This window comes from Gadus morhua, chromosome 1 (assembly GCF_902167405.1).
Source record: "Gadus morhua chromosome 1, gadMor3.0, whole genome shotgun sequence".
Taxonomy (NCBI): domain Eukaryota; kingdom Metazoa; phylum Chordata; class Actinopteri; order Gadiformes; family Gadidae; genus Gadus; species Gadus morhua.
The window spans coordinates 11,773,766-11,785,675 of NC_044048.1; the positions used below are offsets into that span (position 1 = coordinate 11,773,766).

The 11,910-nt window shown below is 40.6% G+C and overlaps 1 protein-coding gene and 1 long non-coding RNA gene across 2 annotated transcripts; one reads left to right on the forward strand and one right to left on the reverse strand.

Annotated features, from left to right (window-relative positions):
• Positions 1–1,274: 1,274 nt before the first annotated feature.
• Positions 1,275–7,679, reverse strand: gnat2 (guanine nucleotide binding protein (G protein), alpha transducing activity polypeptide 2). Its single transcript, XM_030368766.1, has 9 exons — positions 7,334–7,679; positions 4,932–4,974; positions 4,382–4,523; positions 4,025–4,182; positions 3,730–3,858; positions 3,491–3,620; positions 3,225–3,378; positions 2,510–2,728; positions 1,275–2,142 (listed from the first exon to the last, which is right to left on the reverse strand). The coding sequence occupies exons 1-8, from the start codon at positions 7,437–7,439 to the stop codon at positions 2,538–2,540; spliced, it is 1,053 nt and encodes a 350-aa protein (XP_030224626.1). The 5' UTR covers positions 7,440–7,679; the 3' UTR covers positions 1,275–2,142; positions 2,510–2,537.
• Positions 5,201–8,107, forward strand: LOC115552603 (uncharacterized). Its single transcript, XR_003978342.1, has 2 exons — positions 5,201–5,352; positions 5,608–8,107. It is a non-coding gene; the product is annotated as an uncharacterized LOC115552603 (long non-coding RNA).
• Positions 8,108–11,910: the final 3,803 nt, after the last annotated feature.

Consider the following 11,910-nt stretch of genomic DNA (forward strand, 5'->3'; position numbering starts at 1 on the left):
GTGTTTGGAAGCTGTATTATATCCTTTATTTCACCTTCATTTTATACAATGATCATGCTAACTACAACAGAGGGTTTAATATGAAGCCTGGCTGTCTCTCGCCTCCATAAGGAATCTTTCTGTTAAATACAGACACAGGTTCTTGTCCGTTCTGAGTAAACTTAATATCCTCGTTTCCTCAATACTATTTCCTCAAATCTAAAAAATACTGTGGAAGTTTAAGAAAAATTGCCTTCATTTGTCTATACATTTATTAACAAGAGTGCCTGGAATGGCAAATCAAACTACATAAAGTCATGAAGAATTATGCTACTAAAGGAAATCTGTGATTTGTTGGGTGTTTCCACAGTGCAAGCCAAAGTCCCCTCTAAGTGTAGTTAGGACAAAAATGAAGTATTTGCATTCCTGTGGATAATTACTTTGATTTAATCATGAAATGCCTGGAACGCAACATTCCTTTTGCCTGGGTATTCGAATGTGGTGTTGAAATATGTTGGAATAAATAATTGAGTGGCAGATATAGATAATAGGGTTAGGATAGGGATACAGATCAACTGTATTCAAATCTACCACAGCCAAGTAGATTGAAGCACTTCATTTTACTTATTTACTTATTTTACATAATCACTACATTTAAAATGATACTTTCCAATAATGGAATGGAGCATGAAGGGACATATCCCTGATAGTGACAGGGGTGTACATACAATGCATGAAGTCGCATTGGGGCCCAGAGCTCTGAGGGGCCTGTGTTTGGGGGCCCTTCTCTGCCCGTTCCCGGGCCTGGTCGCGGCAAGTTTTATTTGGGCTGAAAAGTCGATATGCTGGCGCAAATGAGGGGATTATCGGATATTCTTGAAGTTGACTGCCTGTATGTCAACCATAATGTTTTCGGTTCAGTTGTCATCAAAAAATATATATGAAAGGTTTCTATCATGCTTCTCATTCCAAAGAGTTTAGGGAGACCGCTACCGTTCTTCCACAGAAAGGTTAGGGAAATGCCCTCGAAAAAGGTAGGCTTGACTCTTTATTTTATATACCAATGTTCAAAATTCAAATTTGGATAGTCGATAAGATAATGTAAAACCAATGTGTGTTGGTTACACTCGTATCTTGGATGTACTTTTAGTGTTATCAATTATTTCAGTGTATTTGGAGTCAAAGGGTTGGAACAAATAGGTTCACAATACCTTACGTTTACATTTATGAATTTGCGGGGAAGGGATATGAAGGTATACTAGGATCATATAAATAAGGCGACTCTGAGAAGCAGGTGAAGTGAATGCATCTTTATTTCATGCCTCTACAGTTCATAAGAAAGGATAGACTTTTACAACCCCTCTTCAAAAAATAGCATCCCTCTAGAGTTTCCCTTGTTCATATATTCCATATAAGATTTATGAATTATTTGTCTTTCAAAATATAACCATCTACTTTTATGTACAAAGAATCTCTACAATGTTTTTTATTCAACTTTTTAAAATATAGGACTGGTAAGTGGATTGAAATAAGGGAAAACTATTTAGCAATAAATACATGAACAATGGGGTTTGTAGTCTGGAAATAGCATAAAATCTCAGAATATTTGTCATATTCGATTAGCAACTTTTCTTTTAGAAATACAATATCAAGACTACTGTACTTAATAACAAAAACAAGTTGCATCGTTGCTATTTAATAAATTAATTTCACATTGATAATTTCATGTAATCCTTTTACAGGGATTTCTGTTTCATTTATCCAAAGTAAAGGTGTCCTATCACACAGTAGTCAAATAATAGGAAGAAAGCAGATGGACTGAGCCACGGTTTTCCAAGCTTGATTTCCAGCAGGAAGTTGGGGCGGCAAGACACACAAACACACACGTATACGAAGCCACTATCTCACATGCTAACTAGCATTGCTGTGTCATTATTTTCCTTGTGGAGAGATGGAAGGACAAGGACGCCGTGTGGCTGGGGTGTGGGGCTGCTGTTGCTGACTTCTGGCTGCTGGGGCTGTCGTAATGGTCATGCTTTGAGGAGGGGGGGCCGAGCCCTGGGTGGCATTAACAATTTGTAGCAACTTGGGTTCTTCTGTACATTAGAACACTTCTCAGTTAATGCCAGTATGAGGTGGAGGGTTAAGGTTGGACAGGAAGGTCTGGAAAGTAGTGGGAAAAAATGCACAATGATACATCAAAGATAATTGTAAATGTAATTTGAACATATTAGATAGATATAAAGATAGAAAAAAAAAATTATTTTACATTGTAACCGATATTTATATAATTTCCTGAGAATACAATATGAGAGAACCAGAGGCATTTTCATTGCTCTCCGTCATCTCCAGCACTCCCAGTTACCTATGTGATATGAGTTTACATAAGCTCCAATTATTGCCCCCAGAATGGTTGCCAGGCAATCGCGGCCCACCCCGATACGATGCGTTGCACTAGGATGAAATTGGCTCCGCAATACCTCTGCCTTTTTAAATGTGTGTTGGTTGTGAGGGTTTGTTGCAGTATTACCTTTTTATTTTCCACTGCAATCCACAGCTTAGAAAAGACCACAACTTTTAAGGTTCTCTTTGATGATGATATCCGTGACAGCGTTGAACACAATCTGGACGTTCTCTGTGTCTGTGGCACAGGTCATGTGGGAGTAGATCTCCTTCACACCCTTCTTCATGTTGAGGTCCTCAAACTGTGTCTTGATGTAGGCGCAGGCGTCGTCGTATGTGTTCGGACCTGCAGGAAAATGGTTTAGGGGTCAGACAGGCATTCGTGGAGAAGAGAATTGAGGCTAACGCAGTGCATGGTGTGACATGAGATATGTTCGATATTGATATTATTTGATTCAGTTCTTGTTACTCGAAGTTAAGTGCTGTCAAGTTGGTTCACATGACTTTGACATGATGTGTTTGTTTTGCTGTGAAATCCATTTTAAGTAGGACACAATAACTACGCATGCCATCTGATACAACATAAATATAACATTGTTAGAAAAGGTTTTATAGATCGAGGAGAGCCTTTCAAAGGTTTACTGCAGGCTAGATTTCCAATTGCTTAATACGCTATAGCTAACTATATGCATCCACTTTTGAGAAGGCAGGAGAAAAACTTTGGGAGTCATCCTGATCTGTATCCGAACGAATAACCCATGAACCCTGAGGGTTTCTCCCTGGAGATGCTGGAGCCAGACACGCCCATCCCACAATATGACCGATAAGACGGACGCACTCACCATCATAGTCGGGGAAGCAGATGCTCAGGTGGACCTTCTTGATCTTCTCCACGAACAAATCCTTCTTGTTGAGGAAAAGCACAATGGAAGTCGTCGCGAAGAACCTGTGGTTGCAGATGCTGTTGAACAGATGGAGGGACTCGTGCATGCGGTTCTGAGGACACGGGGAGAAGGAGAAGACACCGTGAGTTTGTAGATTCAGAGGGTTTTGGTTCAGTGCTTCGATGGTGTCAGGGTGGTGGGGAGGTGCTGTTGTCGGCTCGTACCACTTCGTCGTCCTCTACCAGCACCATGTCGTACGCGCTAAGAGCTCCGCAGAAGATGATGCAGGTGACACCCTCGAAACAATGGATCCATTTCTTTCTCTCGGATCTTTGGCCGCCCACATCGAACATCCTATTTGTGAGGGGTGGGAAAAAAAGTCACTATGTGTTTACTTATCGCCGTCAATGCAGATTGCCGATTGGACATGGATGGTAATGCGTTCACCTGCTGTTTGAATTACCTGAAGTGCAATTCTTTGCATCCGAACTGTTCTTCAATGATACCAGTGGTCTTGACTCGAGACCGCAGCACATCCTGCTCATTAGGAAGATAGTCGGCCTTGCAGATTCGGTCCATGTCGGAGAGGTAGCTGTAAATGGCAAAAATCACAAGAGAACACGTGTCACGAATTCATTCACAAACTACAGACCAAGCTGGAAATCTCTCTCGCGCACTGAAACAACACAAACATTTTTTGCAATGTCTATTGTGTTAGTTTGACATTTTTAGTTAAGTTTGAAATGTGGGGTACTCACTAGCCAGCGGAGTCGTTGAGCTGGTACTCAGCAGCTCTATCATAGGACGCCTGGACACCAGTGTCCTTCCACAGCTTCTTGATGACGTCCGCCAGCTCAGCGGGCATGGTGCCCTCCTCGATGGAGTCTGACAGGTTCTGCAGCTTCTGGGCATCCTCCTGTAGGATTCATGCGTACAGATGTGAGGTGGTGCATCTACTGCTAGGTAAGGAAATCCTTGTGTTTATAGAAATTACAGGGAGGGATTTTCTTTTAGGTTTCAACTTTCTTTCAAGTTTGGGAAAATGAACGTCCTCAATGATTTTAGTTAAATGTCTGGATTATCTTTTTTTGAAACCAATAATAGGGATTTGAGACCTGTCCAGAGGTTGCTCCAAAATCAATGGCCAACATCTCCATGCCTCTGATGATAGCCAGGGCGGACTGCAGGATGTTGCCAAAGATGATGCTCCTGAACTCCATCTGCTCCTCCCGTGAGTAACCACCTTGATGGAGAATCCTTTAGACAGGGACATGGTTAGGTTGGGAGTCAAACTTCTTGTATAGAGGAGAGTACGGTTTAGTTTGTAGCCTTGTAGGCCTACGCTTTTTTTTGGAATCAGACAATCAGAAAATAAAGGCACCGAATCTTGTTCAATGGTCTGTTACAGTGCCACCTTGTGGTATGTTTAGGAATAATATTTGGGCGTCACAGGAACTGGGACAAATGGCAAGTGCTGACAAATCAGTGTGAGCAAACGGTTGACCTTTTGTCTTTTAAAAGGAAATGACCAGACGTGGGGTAATTTTGGCGTTCCATCTGCATTCGTCAACAGACATTTTTTGCAATTGCTTTGTTAGACGGACTGACACCCACACACATTCACGTTCATTTAGCCACTTCACATTGCTGTTTAGTGTAACTCACTTCATCTGTTTCACGATGGTGCTTTTGCCAGATTCACCAGCGCCTGGAAAAAGATCAAAAATATCACAACAATATCACACTTTTTACTGTCATCCCATCGGTCAGCCATTACATCAATTCACACTATGACCGATAAGGACCCAGACAACGATGACGGTCTGAAAATTGGGAAGATTTGGGCCCATAAATCACATTAATAGTAGCGTGGCCTCTTCAAACATAATGGTCTAAAATTAGCGTGGGGTGCTAACATGATTACAATTTCACTGATCCAATTGGATTTGCAGGACTTTAGTTGCTGGTGGAGGGGCAGACGGAAGGAAAGCCTGTAAGGAGATCATGACAACCAGAATGGCGTTCCTCCCACTCCAAACAGAGGACGCTACTTTATTCCACGAGGCTTTGATCTTTTAAGCCCCAGGTTGGTCGGTTTGAAGGCCTGTTTTTTATTATTGAAAGTCCTAAGTTGTCGAGGTTCTGCAAGAAAAATAAATGTTGTACGTCAATCCACAAATTAGTTGATAGATAGATTAATAGATAGGAACTTTATTAATCCCTCTGGAAAGTTCCCCCTAGGAAATTGCACTTCCAGCAGCAGCAGCAAGCATCATGTTATAAATAGTATAAGAGTTAAAAACAAGTATATGTCTACTGTTCATTGGTGTTATTGCTACAGTTTAACAGATTTTGACCCTTGGATGCTGCATCAACCAGACCGCGAGCTCTCCTCACACTCTTCAGACACATGATGGAGACAATGCTGCCCTGGCCCGCTGCAGGCTCGCGCATCAGCCCCCCATTCAGAGTTCTCAACTGTAACAGCTTTAGACCGCAATATGTCACTCCTGTCCTATAATGCCTAACACAGGTAAATCGTGAGACTTTGGTCAATAAACTGGGAAAGGCTAAATAAAATGAAGGTATGCGGCTGGTGGCATTGACATAAGAGACTAGTAGTTGAATAGTGTAGAGGGGTGGGTATTGAAATGTTTAAAAATAAATAATAAATTAGGAAAGGTGGTTGGCTTTATCAATTCTCACTAAATAAATCTGCAAAATGGGTTACATTTGTAAATTATAATTAAATTGCACAAGAGTTGTTTCAGATTTTCCTTTTTCTTTCCTCCACCTTTGATGCAGTACAAAACCCCCTCGGAGGGTAGGGCTCTGTCTCTGAGATATTTACATATTATATATTCTTAGGACATATAATGGAATGGTATCATTGTTAGATTGCTGTTAACATAGGCCCACTATACTTTTTGGTAGGCTATGCTTTCTTGTTATACACACTGGCAAAACCAAACACTGGGCAGGTGAATGTAGGCTCCACTAAGCTAATTGGATTTAACTATCATCGCTGTCCTACTCTAAGCCAATCTATTTTAGACCAAAGAATTTTATCTTTGAAGTGTGAGGTGGGAAGTATTTTTTAAATCAAGTAAAATTAGGTAATCCAATCTTGGGAGAGAAAATGAAAATGGGATAAAGGACAACATTTGGTATTAATATCAATCAGCAAAGTTGATGTCTGCTGTTGATGACAGATTTTGAACTTTATAACTATAAAATAGATAGTAATAATAGAGATAATGATCAGTTGATTAACGGATCAGTCAAACGCACTGTCTACCAATGAAAATTATATTGACACAACTTTTTATTTCTAATTTGCACTTAAGCCTTGCATCGTAATGGGACGTTTCTGGGTCAGCATTATATTGCAAGAACTTGTATTAGGAACAACTTTTTTCAAACCGTTATACATATAGCTGAACACACCCTCCATATCCTAAACCTCCATATTTTACACTATAGTTTAGCAAAGTATACACTAATGTTGGATCGGGATCTTAAATCCCCTGAGCATCTCTCAGTCCTGACCAAGCCCTGAGCAAAATGTCTCTCTCTTCCGCTTCACCTCCGGAAAAGCCCTTGATTGTAAAAATAACCATTTAGTCCACCAATCCGCGTACAACTTGCTTTGATGTATGTTTGCAACTTCTTAAGGCTTCAGCCATACATTATTTATTATTGTTATCATTATTGCCACATAATGACACAATGCCCAGATAGCAGTTCCAAATTTAGATTTAGAAAGAAATTAACCATAAATAAGTAATAATTTCCCCATTTCCTTTCTTCCATGAGTGAAAGAGGGTGTGGTGTTGAGGCCAGGTAGGGATAGAGCCTGTCACTCCCGCCTGCTCAACTTCATCTTTAGATCAAGCCAAGTCTTAATTCAAGCTTTTCTGAGCTAGAATGTAGATATTGTTGCACGATAGGATCTGGCAGCACCACAGATGCCATCGGAGTATATCGGCAGTATCATGGCTTCCTGGACCTGAAGGTGTCTACACCAAGTCTAACCCAGAGAGAAGTCCCCTCAGGAGCCAACTTACCAAGCAGCAACAGCTTGACTGTCTTGGAATCCTTGTCGGCATCCTCCTGGAGCTGTTTTTCTAACTCCTTTGACTTTTTGTCTTCGGCGCTTGCTCCTGCACCCATTCTTTCTTCCACCTCCAAATCAAGATCCTCTAGATAAGAAATTTTGACGGTTCTCCAAGAGCTGCTCTTCGGGACTGGGTGCAGCACTAATCGTGCCGGTGATTTCCGAGCAGGCGGGGTACGGGGGGAGGCGCTTGAGGCTTTCTGGCTTCTTAGGCCCTTTTCGATTAGATGATGAGATAGTCTCCACTGAAGGGTCAAGTCAATTCAAGAGTCGGTTCCGCTCCAAGAGCCAGCCTTTAATTCTCTTTACTTAAGCCTTGTCTTAGGAGGGGCCTCTTCCTGATTGGCCAGTCAATCCAATTAGCCAAATAAGGACTGCAGTCAAGGGGGAGGAATAATGGGGAAAAATTAAAACCATTACAACTATTACAACTTTTACTTTTTTGCAGAGAAATGTGCATATTCCAAAGTCATGGGGTTTTCCTTTCATTTTTATCATTTAAAAAGTCTTAAAACGTTCATCGCGAATAGTGAATGATTGTGTTTTTTGGTCACAGTTTGGTGCAGTGGCAGTCACAGGAGAAAGCCATTGATGGTCATAGCCAATGGAGAGTCGCCTACAGGCCTAAGAGTCAGTCACATGGATAATGCAGTGAAGAGGGCATTAAAGACGAGTAAACCCATTACGTTTAAGACGTTTAAAAAGCAGGTGGTGTGATGAATGCTAAAAAAAGCAAGCAGCTCTCTACTAAATTGCCGATAGGGGGTAGATATTATCAGTTATTAAGTTGAATCAGGCTACTATCAAGGTTGCATTGGCTATAACTTACTTTTTTCAGAAAAATTAAAATACAATTGGTTCTGTTATGTAACATCTTAGGTGGGGTCCTTGAGAAGCGCAGGGTTTGACCCTTTTGGTGTGATGGATTAAGGTTTGCAGGGAATATGATCCAATAAACACACAAACACCCACACATGAACACACACATACGTACATGCATACACATACACACGCATGAACACACACAAACACACATATGCACACACACACACACACACACAAACAGTTTTTGTGGTATGGTATAGATCTGGGTTAGGCAGTATTTTCGGAATGACAATATACTATCTTCAATTTGCAGTAACATTATACATTAGTAGTCTGAGTACCATTATTAACCCTACTCATTGTCATGAATATGATTTTTTTTTTTTACTATATACATGAGAAATGTGACACTTTTCACTTTTAACGATGCTCCACTCAAAATTATTTGTATAAAGATATCTGCAACCCATTTTTCGATTCATGCAAGCCCGGTTGCATTTTATATTAATGCAACATTCCCAGCCTACCAACAAAGTAGGAACCAAGAAGTTTATTTAAAATTTCTGTGTTGCAAATTCCCCTTTCATCCGCATGACATATTGTTTATTAATGAAGGGTATAGTTGTAGAGAAACAACCTAACTTCTTTGGTTCTACTTATTTCTTTGATTTCTACAAGTAATATAAGTGTAGTTGTCAGTAAATGTTGTTTCTTTGGTATTAATGGAGAGCTCAACAGAATTTTCCAAGGTCACAATGAGTGAGTGTGTTTGTGTCTGTGTGTCATTCTGTGTGTGTGTGTGTGTGTGTGTGTGTGTGTGTATGAATACATGTTTGCGTGAGTGTGTGTGTGTGTGTGTGTTCGCGTGACATGTCTGCATAAATGCACGTGTGAGATAGAGTGTAAGAGAGAGATTGATAGATGGTGAATATTAGAGTGCCAGGCTTGTGAAAAACGTAGAGCAGTTATACCAAATCGTTGAGATTGATTATCAGTATAAAAGTCTAACCAGGCTGTGTTGATAGTTTCTCATGTACTTATTTAGTGTTCACCTAGCATCTTACACATTTAGCTGAATACACCTAGCACTAAAAACGATTCTGCCATAAAACTAATTCCTGAATTGTTTTATAAAATATCCTATTAGATTAGATTAGAATTGATTGTCCTCCAGAGTAAAATCATTGCCATAGGGTGAATTGCATAGAGTATCAATTACAAAGAGAGACACATAAACACGCACAGCAGCACATGAGACATCAGGTTGGGAGTTTATTGAGCGCTGTAAGCAGGATGCTTTATGACGTCATTGTTTGTCAATTGAACCGTAGACGGATGAATGCTTTCAGAACCCAGCTGTTTCTCCATTCACAAAAAAACAACTATCCCACCCCGAAGCATCCGACATCGTTTCCAAATGATCCTCAAGCATCAAGCCAGAGCTGGACTGACCTACACTGTCCCTCCTGAGAACCATGATGCACACCTCACGTCACACCTAAGCTTGTGCGCTAATTGGCTATAGCAGGTTTCAAAGCCCTGAAAGGCTCCAAGCAGGCTAATCGTGGCATCCTTTCGATGGCCAATCCCATTAAAGCCTGGTGGCATACCAGCCCTGCTCACCTAGTGGCCGGCCCCCCTCAGCATGGCTGATCTGTTGACCGGATTACCCACAGAGCATGAGATCAGCCGGTACTGGGAGGCATGGGCGCCACACATACCATGATGGTCCCATATGGAGCACATTGATAGAGCGTCATATCTGTGGGGGGGGTGTATCTGTGTGTGTGCGTGTACTCCTATCTTGCTTTGGCGATATATTTATGGATAGATATATATATTTACGTTAAGGGGGAGGAAAGCAAGAGATGTTGAATGTGGTCTGCTACGTGCAGTGCACGCGGTCACCAAGGAGGGAGCTGGTTTATCTTTTGACCTTCTTGAAGGTCACGCAAATCAATCATACAAACAGTGTGACCTACAGAAGCACATCACTGAGAATGATATGACGTGGCCCCTACTGACGGATTGTCTGATACATAAATGCATAATCACACCCTATTATATACACTGTATGTCACACATATATACTTGCAATAGTTTAAAGTTTTTCAAAACAAAGAGGTATTTTCATGTCACAGACTTTGTTCATCCGACTAATAATTGTAGGCAAAAATGTATCGATTCCTAGTTATGATACGCTTATCTTTAAAAAGGTTTTCGATGCAGTTGCATGAGGCAACTATTTTTTTATTTTTCTATGAAGTGTTTCTTTATGCATGGCATACACTAAAAGCGATGATTTGTATATTTAAACATATATTGTGATCAACAGGAATTTTAAGTGTTTGTGTGTGTGTGTGTGTGTGTGTGTGAGTGTGTGCATGCATGCGTGTATGTGTTTTTGTGGTGTATGTGTGTGTTTGTGTGTGGGGGGGGTTGGTTGGTTTCCATTACCAGAGCTTGTCAGAGGTTTACCCCTGCTTATCAGCTTGGATGCTCATGCCACACATAAGAGGGCTCCCTCTATCCATCCTGGAGCCATAATCACACACTGGATGTATTGATTACACTCAGGAATACAGTTGCATACATAGTAGCACACTACCAGTGTGCTACTATGAACACACATTCCAATGCCCTTTAAATGCAGCAAGATTTTTAAAATCGAATTGAATAGTAAAATTAAGGTGGAAGGGGTAAAGTAAAACATTTAAAGGGAAGGTATGTACTGTATGTCAGCCAGGGAGGTAGCAGTTAATTTACAGTCAAGGCATATCTATAGCTGAAGAGAGATCAAACACTTTCAATTAATGATTAAATCAGTTTGTTCGACAAATATTTAAAAATCCCATGGGATTGTATTTATAAGTATTTGCCCCTTCTATGCTCATGCAGGTTTGATCACTTTCTTTTTCTTTTTTTTTTAACACAATTGTTACAGAATAGGCCTAAAGAATGCATGATTTGTGTGGTAAAAAATGTATGGTTTGTATGGCTATACAATAATATTAGTTATCTTAAATAATATATAATCATTATTGTATAGTTATTATTTGTAAATTGTATTTAGATTATGATCAGGCTCTTATTACTAAACTGGCCTTCAGCCAGAATGCACTTCCATATTGGCCATAAGAGGGCGTCAGGTCCACGTCCATAGCTCTATAGAACTGCGATGTCTGCAAAATCTTTGGTAGGCCTAACTTTTTTAGTTTTGCAATTAAAATGAATGATTCCTCGGTGAACTACGATGCTTCTAGAACTGACGGGATGAGCTAGAGATTAAAAAATATAATCTAATCGTCCATTTAATTGAACATGTTAATGTCAACGATAGTTTGAATTTGGCAGGTTGATGCGTCGTGAAACGATGTTTGTGAAACGGTTGTTTCGTAGTTGCTGTAGTGTAGAATATCATATGTCACTACACAACTGATTAAGAGTTTCTCCGGACATAACAAGTGGTCATAAGCATAGCTAGTTTGTGTGTGTCAGCTGGGTGCATTCAGCAGCGCATTGTTATCGGAACAGAGGAGCCCTGACGCGTGGCCCCGGGCCATGGCCCTTTCAGAGATGTGCATTTCTCCCGGGCCGGCCGAGTCATGGGTCACTCCAAACTCCCACTCCCGATCGTCTTCATTTATATCATGTCAATTATTTGAGGTGAGTAATTTTTTTTATATTAATGTATTATAATGT